The sequence below is a fragment of the Lepus europaeus genome, chromosome 6, assembly GCF_033115175.1.
Source record: "Lepus europaeus isolate LE1 chromosome 6, mLepTim1.pri, whole genome shotgun sequence".
In the NCBI taxonomy this organism is placed as follows: domain Eukaryota; kingdom Metazoa; phylum Chordata; class Mammalia; order Lagomorpha; family Leporidae; genus Lepus; species Lepus europaeus.
In genome coordinates this window covers 122,452,001-122,467,200 of record NC_084832.1, presented here as the reverse complement: position 1 = coordinate 122,467,200, position 15,200 = coordinate 122,452,001, and the positions used below count along the sequence as shown (strand labels likewise).

Genomic DNA, 15,200 nt, shown 5'->3' with positions numbered 1-15,200 from the left:
AGAGAAAGGTCTTCCTTCCATTGGTTCACTCCCCAAATGGCCGCAACAACCAGATCTACGTTGATCTGAAGCCAAGAGCCAGGTGCTTCTTCCTGGTCTCCCATGTGGGTGCAGGGGCCCAAGGACTTGGGCCATCTTCTACTGGTTTCCCAGGCCACAGCAGATAGCTGGACTGGAAGAGGAGCAGCCGGGACTAGAACCAGCGCCCATATGGGATGTCAGCACCATAGGCGGAGGATTAACCTAGTGTGCTACGGCGCCAGCCCCCCTGGTTTTTCTTTTTTTCCTCTTTGATTAAATTAATGTAGTGTCGTGCTGATTTGAAGAAGTAAATCCTTTAAATTTTGAAGGAAATTAAGATAAACTAGTCAGTTGCATTTTTAACAAAATATCTATTTATTTGAAAGGCACAGTGACAGAGAGGGAGAGACAGATACCTCCCATCTGCTGGTTTAGTGCCCAAATGGCCATAAAGGCCAGGTCTGGGCCAGGAACCTGAAACTCCATCTGAATCTCCCATGTAGGTGCAGAGGCCCAAAGATTTGAACCATCTTCCACTGCTTTCTCAGAGCATTGGCAGGGAGCTGGATCGGAAATAAAGCGGCTGGGACGTGAACTGGCGTCTGTACGGGAGCCAGCATTACAGGTGACAGTTTAACCTGCTGCACCATGATGCCAGCCACTCAGTTGCATTTTATTTTAAAGTGTTAATAGTGGGGGGCCGGTGTTTTAAAGTGTTAATAATTGGGGCGGTGACAGAGCAGGTAAAGCTGCTGGAAACGACGCCCGCGTCCCATATGGGTGCTGGTTTGTGCTCTGGCTGCTCCACTTTCTATCCAAGTCCCTGCTAACGCTCCTGGAAAAGCAGTGAAGGATGGCATAGGTGCTTGAGTCCCTGCACCCACATAGGAGACCTGGGTGCTCCTGGCTCCTGGCTTCCTTCTGGCCCAGTCCAGTTGCGACTGTCCGCAGGGAGTGAACCAGGGGATAGAAGATCTCTCTTTGTCTCTGTCTCTCCCTCTCTCTCTGTAACTCTGATGTTCAAATAAATAAATAAATTTTTTTTAAAAAGTGGTAACAGTGACGTTTTAGTTTGAGTGTCTGATCTATTTTGTATGTTAAGTAATAAAAGACTGTTTAGATGTATAAATACGATGTTTCCATTTTGCATAGGTAATAATTGGCAAGCAATTTTTAAATGTCACCTGATTCACTGGGAGTTGGGAAGCGTTTCTGACTTAGATCAGTGTGTGTGCTCTGGTTCTGAAGAGAAGCTGGAAATACTGAAAGCCTTGCAGTGATGCCTGCACTTTGCTATTTTTTCCAGTCATGAGATCACCATTTAATGAATACATATGCCCGTCTATTCATAGAGTAAGAGAATAGGCAGTGGCCTGAGTCACCTGTGAAAATACCAGTGCTCATCTATGGAAGTATAAATTAACACATCATTGTTGTAGAAGAAAAGGCTACCAGTGCATTGCTTTGCTCTGGGATCATTTTACAATGAGGTGGGATAATCTGCTTCCTATAATTTTGGGGAGGAAGTTGGTGTAAAAGTCGCCCTTTTTAAAAAGTGACTTAAATGCACTCCCTAGTAATGCTTCTCCCTGTCCCTGAAATCTCTCAAGTAAGATTACGACTAAAAATGGTGACAGAGCTGCTGAGATAGTTGCAAAGAAGAACAAGTGTACACAATGATTATTTTAGGAAGGCATGAGTGTGGCTGTTAGGTAGCTAACGTACCTAGGCGCCCACTCCCTTTCTCCCTGATTCCACACTGCTCGGTCAAGCAGCGGTTCCTCGTTGTTTAGGGAATGTGCTGAGGAGGACAGCTGCAGGGACAGAGCCCTGAGGAGGACTGCGCAGCTCTCTGCCGACCTTGCCACCTTCATGGCTGCAGCCCACAGACATTCCCGAGGAAAACCCAACGGAACTGTTGATGCTGCTTGTTTTTTGTCATCTCTTGCCCCAAGACCTGAGGGAATGTTTTAAATGTTCTCCTCTGGCCTGCCCTCATGATAACTCAGCTTGAGACCCTTGGAAGCTCAGTCGCTGCCTAAACAAATGTGGAGAACGCCGTCCCCTCACCGACCCCCAACTCACATTCCTGGGGCCTTCCTGCTCCGGCCAGAGTGGTTGCAGTTCTCCAAAGTGGTCATCTCCTTAGGCTCATTAGGGAGGCATCAGGATAAAGAAGAGGTGTTTTCTGCTTTCCAAAAAGGAAATAAAACATTCGCAGTTAAATAATGATTCAGGTTTAAAAAAGAAAAAATGAGAGAACTAAAAATATACAGAGAAAATCAGAATGTTTCTAAGGTAGTGACATAGGAAGACTTCATGGTGGAAGAGATAACTAACCTTCAACCCTTTGCTCAAGTAACACAAGTTACTTTTAGGCAACTTTTTTTTTTTTTTTTTAAGATTTGTTTATTTGAAAGTCTGAGTTACAGGGGGGAGGGGAGAGACAGAGAGAAAGAGATCTCCCATCTGCTGGTTCACTCCCCAAATGGCCTAGTCTGGGCCACACAGCCAAGAGCCAGGAGCTTCTTCCAGGTCTTCCGTGTGGGTGTAGGGGCCCAAGTATTTGGGCTGTCTTACGCTGCTTTCCCAGGCACATTAGCAAGGAGCTGGATTGGAACTGGCAGCCATACAAGATGCAGATTGTGCCACAGTGCTAGCCCCAGTAATTTTCATTTTTAGTTGGAGGTACTTGGATTTTTTTAAAAAAGATTTATTTATTTATTTATTTATTTGAAAGTTAGAGTTACACAGAGAGAGAAGGAGAAGCAGAGAGAGAGAGAGGTCTTCCATCTGCTAGTTCACTCTCCAATTGGCCACAATGGCCAGAGCTGGGCCATTCCAAAGCCAGGAGCCAGGAGCTTCTTCTGGGTTTGCCACACAGGTGCAGGGGCCCAAGGACTTGGGCCATCTTCTACTGCTCTCCTAGGCCGTAGCAGAGAGCTGGATTGGAAATAGAGCAGCTAGGACTCGAACGGGGTCTCCACATGGGATGTTAGCACTACAGGTAGCCGCTTTACCTGCTATGCCACAGTGCCAGCCCCGAGCCTGGGTTTCTTTGCAGAATTAAAGGGTTCAGTTCAAAGGGTATTTTAAGATCCAGGACTTATTGTTGCTTATCTAACGTAGAATCCAGAGTAATCTTGAGTTTCTGTTGACCTTGATGTAGGACTTCACTGGTTGTTCATTGTCCCCAGCTGTTTGCACTTCCCGTCCACAGGATCTTAACTTTCAGAAGCAGAGGACAGTGTATGTATTGACTGCCACCCGCTTGCTGTTTGTTTAGCCATTAACGACTTTGGGAGCAGGTTTATGTGATGGACTACACGTTTGGTGCTCCCCTGCCCCAGATCAGAGGCACAGTCTTGCACTGCCACCTTTGTATTAAGTAAGAGGGGATGGACATGAAAGGTTAAATTCTGTTTGAAGTCTACTGCAGTCAGGTTCCTGAGGGATAACTAGGCTGTGATACACGCACCTGACCTCTTGGATTTTCCATATCTGCCTGAAAAATATTTACAAGGCTTTTTGTTCCAAATAAATTCCAAAACTACAGTCAAAAAACATTTCCTGTGATTTCTGTCACCTTTTTTATCAGCTCAAAATTATCTTGATGGACTCTTCCAGGTTTGTGGTCATCTGTAGTTGACTGACCCTCACCCTCTCCCCCACTCTGCTGCCTGCTCTTTGTCTTATGGCTTGTCTCTCAGGAGTTTTAGCTGATTTGGAGGTGAAGTGGAAGTGTGTGGGTTATCTGTGAATTGGGTTGATCTTTGCCAGCTTCCTCCCCTTTTAGGGTACTACAGTTGCTTATTTTGAGCATTTATCATCAGTTCTAACTTAATATAGGTATTGTTGTAGCAGTGGACAGTTGGTGGAGACAGTTCCTGCTTGTTCAGTGAACAGGTTCCCCAGTGTTGTCTGTTTGTAAGGTCCTGTGAGAACAGGCACCTTTACCCATTCAGGAATGCCTAATGGCTGGCAAACATTAGAAAATCTTGTCTACCTTATAATCAACTGCTGAAACCCAGAGAAAAGTATTCATATATGAGTATATAAAAGTATAAGAATATTAACATAGGGAAATGTGGCAAAGAGGCTTTTTTTAAGAAAAGTATTTTTAATTTGGGAGGCAGAGAGAAAGAGTGATTATGTGGGACTTCACTGCTTGCCCATTGTTCTCTAACATGAACCAGAGAGGTTTCCTTCCATTGGTTCACACCACAGATGCACACAGCAGACGGGGCTGGGCCAAGCCAAGGCCAAGTGCCAGGCATTCATTGAGGTCTCCCACGTGGATGACAGGAAACCAGGTACTCAGGCCCACATCTGCTGCCTCCCAGGTACATTAACAGGAATCTGGGTCAGAAGTGGAGTTCGGGGCTTGGTGCTGTGACATAGTAGCTTAAGCCTCTGCCTGTCATGCCAGCAGCCCATATGGGCACTGTCTCTTGTCCTGGCTGCTCTATTTCCGATCCAGCTCCCTGTTAATAGGCCTTGTAAAGCAGTGGACGACCGTTCAAGTTCTTGGGCCCCTGCTCCTGGCTCCTGGCTCCTGGCTCCTGACTTTGGATTGGCTCAGCTCCAGCTGTTGCGGCCTTCTGTGGAGTGAACCAGTGGATGGAGGACCTCTCTGTCTCTCACTCTGCCTCTGCCTCTCTTTAACTCTGCCTTTCAGATAAATGGATAAATCTTTTAAAAAATGTTTTAGAACGTAAACTTTATTTTTAAATTTCTCTGTTTCTTTTTTTACTTTTAGGCGAATTTGTGCTTTGTGGATATTGACAACCATTTTATAGAGTTGCCTGAAGAATTTCCACAGTTCCCCAATAAAGTAGATTTTATCCAAGAACTCTCTGAAGTTCTTCTTCAATTTGGGATCCCTCCGGAGGGCAGCCTGCATGGCAGTGAGAGCGCCACCAGACTGAAGAACCTGGTCCTGAAAGACCTGGTCAACGACAAGAAGAACGGCAATGTCTCCACTAATAACATCAGCATGTACGAGTTCCTGAGGGGCAACGAAACCATGGCCCGCCTGCAGGCTCTGGCCAAGCGGACCGGCGTGGCTGTGGAGAAGGTGGACCTCTCTTCGCTGGGGGAGAAGGAGAAGGATTCCAAACTGCAGTGTGAAGACGCAGAGCTGAGGGACTACCAGCTGAACGTGCAGCTCCGGGAGGTCTTCGCCAACCGCTTCACCCAGATGTTCGCAGATTATGAAGCCTTTGTCATTCAGACTGCCCAGGACATGGAGTCCTGGCTCACCAACCGGGAGCAGATGCAGAACTTTGACAAAGTAACAGGAACCACACTTTCGCTTCTTACGGTTGTTAGTGGGCTGTGTTACTGATTGTGTGTACATTTTTCTTAAGATTTATTTATTTATTTGAAAAGTAGAGTTACAGAGAGAGAAGGGTCTTCCATCTGCTGGTTCACTCGCCAAATGGCTGTAATGCCAAGGGATGTACTGGACTGAAGTCAGGAGCCAGGAGCTTTTTCCAGGTCTCCCGCATGGGTGGTAGGGACCCAAGCACTTGGGCCATCCTCTGCTGTTTTCCCAGGCTATTAGCAGGGAGCTGGATTGACAGTGAAACAACTGGGACTTGAACCGTTGCCCTTATGAGATGCTGGCATCAAGGTGGTGGCTTTGTCTGCTGTGCTGTAATGACAGCCCCATGTATACATTTTTTAAACACAATTTTTTCCTCTCTTACATACCATTAAGAATTTTATTTACTGACACTTCAGATGCAGAACTTTCGCAGATCAACCAGTTCATTAAGCTAGTCATTGTATTGAATATTAAATTGTCACCATCATATCATTTTAAAATTTTCTGTACTTTGGAACGATTTAAATGAGGGTGACACTGTGGCGTAGCAGGTAAAGCCACCAGCTGCAGTGCTGGCACACTATATGGATTCTGGTTCGAGTCCCAGCTGCTCCTCTTCCAGTCCAGCTTGTCTGGGAAAACAGTAGAAGTTGACCCAAGTCCTTGGGCCCCTATACGCATGTGAGAGACCTGGAAGAAGCTCCAGGCTCCTGGTTTTGAATTGGCCCAGATCTGGCCGTTGGCAGCCATTTGGGGAGTGAACCAGTGAATGGAAGACTGACTCACTCTCTCTCACTCTCTCTTGCTCTCTGTGCCTCTGCCTCTCTGTTACTCTGCCTTTAAATAAATAAATCCTCAAAAAAAAAAAAAAGCTTAAATGATAGAAACTGTTATATTTCATAGGTTTTTTTTTAAAGTGGTGACATTATCTGATCTTGCAAAGGTTTTATTTAATCTTATGATGAAGTCATGTTGAAGGAGGCCTATTCCTTTTCTAAGAAATCCTAACTCTTTCAAACATTCATTTATTTGAAAGGCATAGTGAGGGAGAGAGAGGGAGAGCTAGAGAGCTAGAGATCTGTCCACTAGTTCACACCCCCACTGGCCACAACAGCCAGAGTTCTTCCACGCCAGAGCCAGGAGCCTGGAGCTTCTTCTGAGTCTCTCATGTAGATGCAGGGGCCCAAAGACTAGAGCCATCTTACCTGCTTTCCCAGGTGCATTAGCGAGGAGCTGGATTGGAAGTGGAGCTACTGGGACTTGAACCAATGCCCATATTGAATGCCAGCATTGGAGGCATAGCCTTTGCCTATAATGCCGAAACACTAGCCCCAGAAATCCTTATTCTTACATTCAGTCTTGTTGTTTTTTATTTATTTATTTATTTTTTATTTTTTATTTTTTAATTTTTTGACAGGCAGAGTAGATATATATATAGAGAGAGACAGAGAGAAAAGTCTTCCTTTTTGCCGTTGGTTCACCCTCCAATGGCCACCGCGGCCGGTGCACCGCGCTGATCCGAAGCCAGGAGCCAGGTGCTTCTCCTGGTCTCCCATGCGGGTGCAGGGCCCAAGGACTTGGGCCATCCTCCATTGTACTCCCGGGCCATAGCAGAGAGCTGGCCTGGAAGAGGGGCAGCCAGGATAGAATCCAGCGCCCCAACCGGGACTAGAACCTGGTGTGCCGGTGCCGCAAGGCGGAAGATTAGCCTGTTGAGCCACGGCGCTGGCCTACATTCAGTCTTAATCTAGTAATGAAGTTATAACTTAATCCATGTCAGTAAAGGTCACAAGTTAATTTGAGAAGCCAGATTTTGATCTCATTTTAGGATTAAAAGAGAGAAAAGATGGCCACATTAGGTTTGATGACGAAAGCTTTAGACTTTACCCACATTTTTGGAAGACAGAAAATGGCACCAGTGTTAGATTGTCCCACTGATGCTGGAGCCTCTTCTGAAGTTCACTGTCAGCTCTGCCAGGTTTTCGTCACTGATGCATAGAACTCCCCCATCCTCCACCATATGAAAGCAGTTAGGGGTGTGTTTTAATTGTTTTAGGTCACAGGAAAAGCTCAGGCTCCTGCCTCTGCTACTACTGTTAGAATGAATTTTGGATTTCCCTAAAGTGACATCTCTGTATCATGTAAGACCTCCTGGGAGGCTGATATCCTCCCAAGAGGCCAATCTACAGTCTGGGAGCATCTGACAAATAAGCATCAGCTAGCTGGCGCAACCGTAGCTCACTAGGCTAATCCTCCGCCTGCGGCGCCAGCACACCGGGTTCTAGTCCCGGTCAGGGCGCCAGGTTCTGTCCCGGTCGCCCCTCTTCCAGGCCAGCTCTCTGCTGTGGCCCGGGAGTGTAGTGGAGGATGGCCCAAGTGTTTGGGCCCTGCACCCCATGGGAGATCAGGAGAAGCACCTGGCTCCTGCCTTCGGATCAGCATGGTGCGCCGGCCGCAGTGGCATTGGAGGGTGAACCAACGGCAAAAGAAGACCTTTCTTTCTCTCTCTCTCTCTCACTGTCCACTCTGCCTGTCAAAAATAAATAAATAAATAAATAAGCATTAGCTAAAAGTTAATATAAAGGTGGGTAATGTAAAAAAATGGTTTTCTAGTTTCATCAGCTGACTTTTCTGAAGAGGAGAATATATCATGTTGGACCATTAATTTCTGATGTTACTTATGTTTGAGAAAACTTCTTTAAGGGTAAGAAGTCCTTCACTTCTCCAAACATAGTCCTGCTCCTGAGTTTCTTTCTCATTTAGCTTAACCATTTTTCATACTTTGTCCTATTTAGCTCAGAATTTGTTGTATACATTCATGATTATCCTTGGGGAAATCAGATTCTTTACTAAATCGGGTCCCATTGCTTTCTTCCTTCTTCTTTTTTTTTTTTTTTTCTTAACATTTATTTATTTGAAAGACCAAGTTAGAAACAGGCAGAGGCAGAGAGAGAGAGATCTTCCATCCGCTGGTTCACTCCCTGCATGGCCGTAATGGCCAGAACTGAGCTGTTTCGAAGCCAGGAGCTTCTTCTGGGTCTCAGACCATGTGGGTGCAGGGGCCCAACTTGGGCCATCTTCTACTGCTTTCCCAGGCCATAGCAGAGAACTGGATCAGAAGTAGAGCAACCAAGACTTGAACCAATGCCCATATAGGATGCCAGCACTGCAGGTGCCAGCTTTACCTGCTGCACCACAGCACCAGCCCCTACTTTTCTTTCTTCTTAATCTTTGTGTAGCTTCAAAGTATAAATGGAATTTTTTTCATATAACCCCTGAAGAAATGAACATTTATTTTGTGTTGGATTACGGAAGTCTTAGAATCGAAAAATTCTTAGTCTTTTTCACTAGCAAAAGTTACAGAACCTTCTAGTCCTCTGAGCTAAGGCTTTGTTGACTTTAAATATTGTAGCCCCTGGAGATCTGAACATCAAAAGCTAGAAAATTGACCCAGTTTTTTTTTTTTTTTAAGATGTATTTATTTATTTGAAAAGCAGTTACAGAGAGGCAGAGTCAGAGAAAGAGAGATAGAGAAGGTCCTCCATCCACTGGTTCACTCCCCAAGAAGCCGCAACAGCCGGAGCTGAGCCAATCCAAAGTCAGGAGCCAGGAGCTTCTTCTGTGTCTCCTACATGGACGCAAAGGTCCAAGGACTTGTGCCATCTTCTACTGCTTTCCCAGGCCATGACAGAGAGCTGGAGCAGCTGGGACTCAAACCTTTGTCCAAGGGATGCCAGCACTGCAGGTGGCAACTTTACCCACTACGCTACAGCACCAGCCCCTGCCCCAGTATTTAAAAGGGCTATTGCTGGCCTGCGCCATGGCTCAACAGGCTAATCCTCCGCCTTGCGGCACCAGCACACCGGGTTCTAGTCCCAGTCGGGGCGCCGGATTCTATCCTGGTTGCCCCTCTTCCAGGCCAGCTCTCTGCTATGGCCCAGGAGTGCAGTGGAGGATGGCCCAAGTCCTTGGGCCCTGCACCTGCATGGGAGACCAGGAGAAGCACCTGGCTCCTGGCTTTGGATCAGCACGATGCGCTGGCCGCAGCGGCCATTGGAGGGTGAACCAACAGCAAAAAGGAAGACCTTTCTCTGTCTCTCTCTCTCTCTCTCTCTCTCACTGTCCACTCTGCCTGTCAAAAAAAAAAAAAAAAAAAAAAGGGCTATTGCTGTATAAAAAGTAAGATTGATGTTTATCCATAAAAGGCCTTTTGAGGAGCCTTTCTCTGACTATTTGGATTTATGGAAATACATCTAATTAGGAAGTGTTTAAACTGAATAAGTAGAGTTCCATAAGGAAGTTTATTAAAAGACCTCCTGAATTTCAGAATGAAAAATAATTATGCTAGGAAGAAGCTATGAGTATTAATAAAAAGTAACCTTCTGTCAGAACTTACCCTTCCATCTGTCCGCTTTTGGCTTCTGCCATACTGCATCCTCTCAAAAAAACGAAAAGCAAAGCTGACTGTGCAACCAGAATAGTAATTCACTTCTAAATTTAAGCTGGGGCCAAACTGGAACTAGAATTCCTAGACATTCAAGGACTTAATGAACAACAGAAAAAATGATTTTTGATTTCGAACAGATTACCATTTACTGAACCATTCTGTGCATCAGACAAGCTAGTAACAGGAAGGTTTGGGTTACTGTGCATTATCCAGAGGCTTACATCTTACAGATTTTTTCAAACAGTGCTTTCTGTGCTTGTTTGGGTCAGCACAGGTCTGAAAGGAGTGTGATTTTGAGCTAGCCCCCATCTGTCACTCTGTAACGGAGTTAGAACTTAGCAAAACCTCAGTTTGAAGAACAGAAAGATTTCCCCTCTAAGCACAGATTCCATGCTGTCATTGCTTAAGGTTATTGCTACCATTGTATGTATCTTCATTGCATCAGTTAATCATCCTACTGCCTTGTGGTGTGGAGGTACATTGCACAGAATAGGAATGGAGAACAGACAAAAGTATGGCTCACTGGGAAAGCAAAGTGAATGACTGACAATGGGATGGCAAGTTATTCCCAATCTCTGATTAATGGTGCCCTCTTTTCTACATGATGGTCATGAGGATCAGAATGTAAATCAGTTTTGAAAGATAGGATCAATGCTAATAACCTAAGTGACTTAAATTCTTTTAATTTGGGAGAAAAGAAGGCAAAGTGGATTTTGGAAGGTATTTTAAATGAGCTTTTTTGTATTCTAAGATTAAAAGAGAGTGAGCTTAGCAGCAGCCAACTTTCAGGTTTATGGTGTGGTGTTGAGATAGCCTCTTTGCACTAATAATTTGCTGATTATCTCATTACAGGCTTCCTTTCTATGTGACCAACCTGAGCCTTACCTGCCATTTCTTTCACGCTTTATTGAAACTCAGATGTTTGCCACCTTTATTGATAATAAAATTATGTCTCAGTGGGAAGAGAAAGATTCTTTGCTTCGGGTCTTTGACTCTCGGATCGAGAAGATAAGACTGTATAATGTAAGGGCGCCCACCTTGCGGACATCCATGTATCAGAAATGCAGCACTTTAAAAGAAGCAGGTACATTTGTTACGCCTTTTGAAATTGGAGTCGGTGGTGGATTATTTCTTTTTTCTTGTATTCATTTGAGAGATGGAGAGGGCTCCCACATACTGGTTCACTCCCCAGATGCCTACAGAGTTGGGCCGGGCCGGAGCCAGAGCCAGAAACCAGGAGTTCTATCCAGGTCTCCCACATGGCGGCAGAGACCCAGTTAGGGTCTGCCTTAGTCAGGAGCCAGAGGGGGAAACCCAGACACTGAAGTATGGAACATGACTGTCTTAACTGTCTTAACCACTAGGCCAAATGTCCTCTCCAGTGGTCTTTTCTGTTTACATATTACTGGCCATGTATACCACAAAATAAGTTTTCAGTTTAACCTCATGGCTAATCCAGGCACTGCATCAAGATGTGCTCTCTATAGTTTGTTTCTGTTCCTGTGAATAAAATAAGTATTCATTTAAAATAGTAAATTGAGATGCTGCCTAATTTATTAACTGAAACAATATATTTGCTTTAGTGATATTGTTCATTATAACAGCTTAATTTCTTAAAATTAAATCTCTGAATTTTTGTATTCAAATTGGAGATTTCCTAAACCCTGATACCAGTTTTTCCTGTAGTCAGAGAATTATGAGTCTTGGCCAGTCTTGTCTGGCGGTCTAATATGTGAAGTAAGTAATCTAGTTACTACCCAGATACTCTCCTGAGTGCCAGTCATTATGCCAAGTGTTTTGCATATATTTTTACATTTGATAGTAGCAGAAGTGGGTATAGACAGACTTGTTTTGTTGCTGTCCTGATTTTACAGCTGAGAAAACTGAGAGGTTAAGTAACTTGCCTATGTGTGCACAGCTAGTGATTAATGGAGCCTTGATTTGAACCCAGATTGGATTGATTCTAGCACCTGCAGCCTTGATACCATGTTAACTGTTGCATTTGATTTTTTAAAATTGTGTAAAATGTACCACTCCGTACAGTTTTATAGATTTATGCCTGACTGCTGACTTATTCTTTGCCTAATAAACCTGTTAGCTGAGTGCCTCCATTTATTTCCCTTCAAGTGTGGGAACTATTTGATAGCTTTGTTTCCCTCCCTAAAGAAAGGAGGGGGCACATGTGGCGGTTCTTCACTGGGCTGCTGTTGCTTGCTTGCCTGTCCCACAGTCTGTGAAGCAGTGGTGTGGTCATTTTGGCATATTTAAGAAAGAAGTAGTAGATGATGATTTTTATGTAGCTGTAGAGGTCTGTGACACCTTACCCTGTGTACTCTCATTACGAGGGTAGATCCTTGGAGCCCTTTAGAAAGTGGCGGCCACTTCTGTGTTTCTGAAAACTGGGGAGATAGCATGAATGAAGTTGCCCATGCCTGATCAAAGATACAACTTCTGGTGTTTCATTGGACATATGAATATGCCAGTGTCTTGTGGAGCACATTTCATGCCTGTCTTCCTGAGGAGTTTTGCGGCAGGGCTAAGAACTGATTCCTTGATTCATGTGGTTCCAGAGAGTCTTTCCAATTAGAATAGGTTTTTGTTCAGCCTTCCAGAAATACTGAGAGTGACGATGCTGATATCATCACAGAAAGTATATGATATTCTTGAAAAGGTGCCTGTTATGATTGACACATTCAGAGAGTTGAGGCTAATGTGCTAGTTTTGGAGGAGTTTAATTAGCCAAAAACTTTTTTAAAAGATAAAAGGAGGTAGCTGGCTGTGACTGTGCCTACCCCTCCTAAATGAGGCAGTGATTTCATTTAGCCGGTAAAACTCTACTCTCCGCTCCCCCATCCTGAAAGAAAACTAGAGAGTTATTGTTGTTGATGCTGAATTTTTGTTGTGTATTGTTTTTCTTTTCTTGTGTTGTTTGCTTTTGCTTTTGTTTTGCCTCTAACCAAAAAGAATTTTAATTTGCAGGTGAACTCCTTAGGCACAGGCTGTCTGCTGCTGACATTGTGGCCCCAGAACCTCATAATTTCTGTACAGAAAGACAACCAGTTGATAGTAATATGGCTTTCTGTTTCCTCACCAGTCACAGCACATGAATGTTGGCACAAACCTTAGAAGTCTAACAGTAGACCCCTGACCTCCCAAAGCAGGCATTTAATAACCTCTGAGTGTTCATTGTTCACTGGTGGCACATTCACTGAACAGCCTTGGGTTGCATTCCCTGTGGCCATTTAAAATATAAACCCGCGGGTGATTCTTTGTGAGTCATGGTTTTTATTTTAAAAAAATGTCCCAAGTAAAAGAGAACAACATGCTATCAGTTGGATGTCTCTCTCATTTTAAATCCAGTGGAAAAACTGCATCTACTCCCCTTCCCCCTTTCATGAGGACAAAAATACTCACTGAAATTTTGTAGTATTTTGTCAAATATGAACTTGGCAGGGACTTCAGAGGATGCCATGCTATGAATCTAGGCACCATTTTGCCCAAACCATCCACTAACTGTGTTTTACAGATACTAAGACACGTAGAGAACATTGACAGGGTTCTGGAGAGCCAGGGAGTAATGCTGAAAAATAAATAGCGTTTCATATTAAAGCACAGCAGCCTTTTGTCCTGCATAGAATGTATGGACAGACCATCTTTCAAGAGAGGCTCTAGGTTACATGTTAAAAATATAATGGAATTCAGAAGGATAGTGGATAAATTGGGTTGTGAGAGAAGATGCGGGAATCTTAAAGCACACATGTAGCACTTCGAAGTCTCGGTGGTGAAGGGCAGTGGAAACTTCCTGGGACCATCTGTAGTCCTGCCATCAAACACCGACAGCTGTTGTGGGTGGGTCCTTTTTGTGATCTGACACAAAATGACATTTGTTCTTTTGACAGAAGTGGAGAGTGGCAGGGGTAGACCCCTCTCAGCCCACCCCTAGGAAAGCTGTCGAATGTGTTTGGGGTAGCCAGCAGGACGCAGTCAGTGTTAAAGAGGAGCACAATGAACTGCCTTCTGTGGAGGCTGCCTTTTGCTTCCCCCTATCCCCAGGGTGGGCAGCACACCCACAATTACGGCTTCTCCTTTGTAGGACCGGAGGCCCACACGGGCTTCTCAATAGTGCGTTTTCCCTTGAAAGTTCAGTTATGGAAACACATAAGATAAGATTTTTTTTTTTTTTTTTTTTTACCAGAGAAATATATCACTGTTTCTTGGGTTAGGACACATCCTCTAACATTTCTAAAAACAGAGTGTTTGAGTAACTCCCATCTCGTCAACTATTATATCTTTAACAAGGCCAGTTTCTTATCCTCTGGATATCTTTGTAATGCCTGCTTGTTTGACTTGTTCTCTGCGTTCCCTCTTGATCTAACACTCTTAAATGACTCCCACTGATGAGAATGTGACTGCTGCCAGAAGTGAGGTAATAAATGTCACACCATTCCTTGTTTTTACAGATGGAGAACCATGCATATTCAATGGCCTTAATGGCACAAAAAAATAATAAGGCTGCTGTGCTTGCTGCTTCTTTCCCTTGACATTGTCTTGCAGCTCCAGAAAAGTATTTTCTTTGCCCTTATTTTCTTTAACTGTTGTACTTCAGATCATGCTTTCGTTAAGAATATTGAATTCCCACTTAAGAGGAATTGTTTCAATGCCAAATTACAGAATTTTCAACCCTGCTGTCCTTTTGACAAAAGCAGAAAATACCTGAAAATTAATTATCCAATATTTACTTAAGATTAATCTCTTTAAATTTACATTACACTCATTGTAAAAAATCTATCTCAGAATGTCGAAATTAATGGTTCTCTGTAGGTGCATGAGTGGAGTAAGCATTATTTTTAAAGGTTTAGCCATGAAATGTGTCTAATTTATTATAAATTTAATTTATAGCCCAGTCAATTGAGCAGAGACTGATGAAAATGGATCACACTGCAATCCACCCACATCTGCTTGATATGAAAATTGGTCAAGGCAAATACGAGCAAGGATTCTTCCCAAAGTTACAGTCCGACGTCTTGTCCACAGGACCCACCAGTAACAAGTAAGCCCATTCTTCCCTGGAGTGGCTGCCTGGAGAAAGGGAGGGTGCGTGCTCCGCAGCCACTGGGCTTGGGGTTTGCTAGATTGCTTTTATCCAGACCACGTAGCCTCGTCAAGTACAGAGTGATGCTGCAGGAGCACTTGACTTTTACATCAGTCATGTAAAAAAAAAGTCCAGAAACTTAGCGGTTTTTGGTGTTTTTTCTCCCCCTCAAGAAAAGTGCGCTTGGAAATGGCCGCATGGAGCTGGCCGCCTTACTGTAATGGTCATCCTGTCAGTAGCATTTAGAAAGCTGCAGTTTCACTATCTTCAGTAGTGTTTATGGCTGCGCTGACAAGTACTGCAAACTCGTT

General features: G+C 44.1%; 1 protein-coding gene across 1 annotated transcript in view; it reads left to right on the top strand.

Annotated features, from left to right (window-relative positions):
• DENND5B (DENN domain containing 5B) overlaps nucleotides 1-15,200 on the top strand; it is a 206,569-nt gene that overhangs the window by 127,165 nt on the left and 64,204 nt on the right. Inside the window, exons 5-7 of the mRNA XM_062195035.1 lie at nucleotides 4,781-5,314; nucleotides 10,650-10,881; nucleotides 14,697-14,847. Coding sequence (XP_062051019.1) covers nucleotides 4,781-5,314; nucleotides 10,650-10,881; nucleotides 14,697-14,847 — 917 coding nt within the window. The remainder of the gene's footprint in view (nucleotides 1-4,780; nucleotides 5,315-10,649; nucleotides 10,882-14,696; nucleotides 14,848-15,200) is intronic.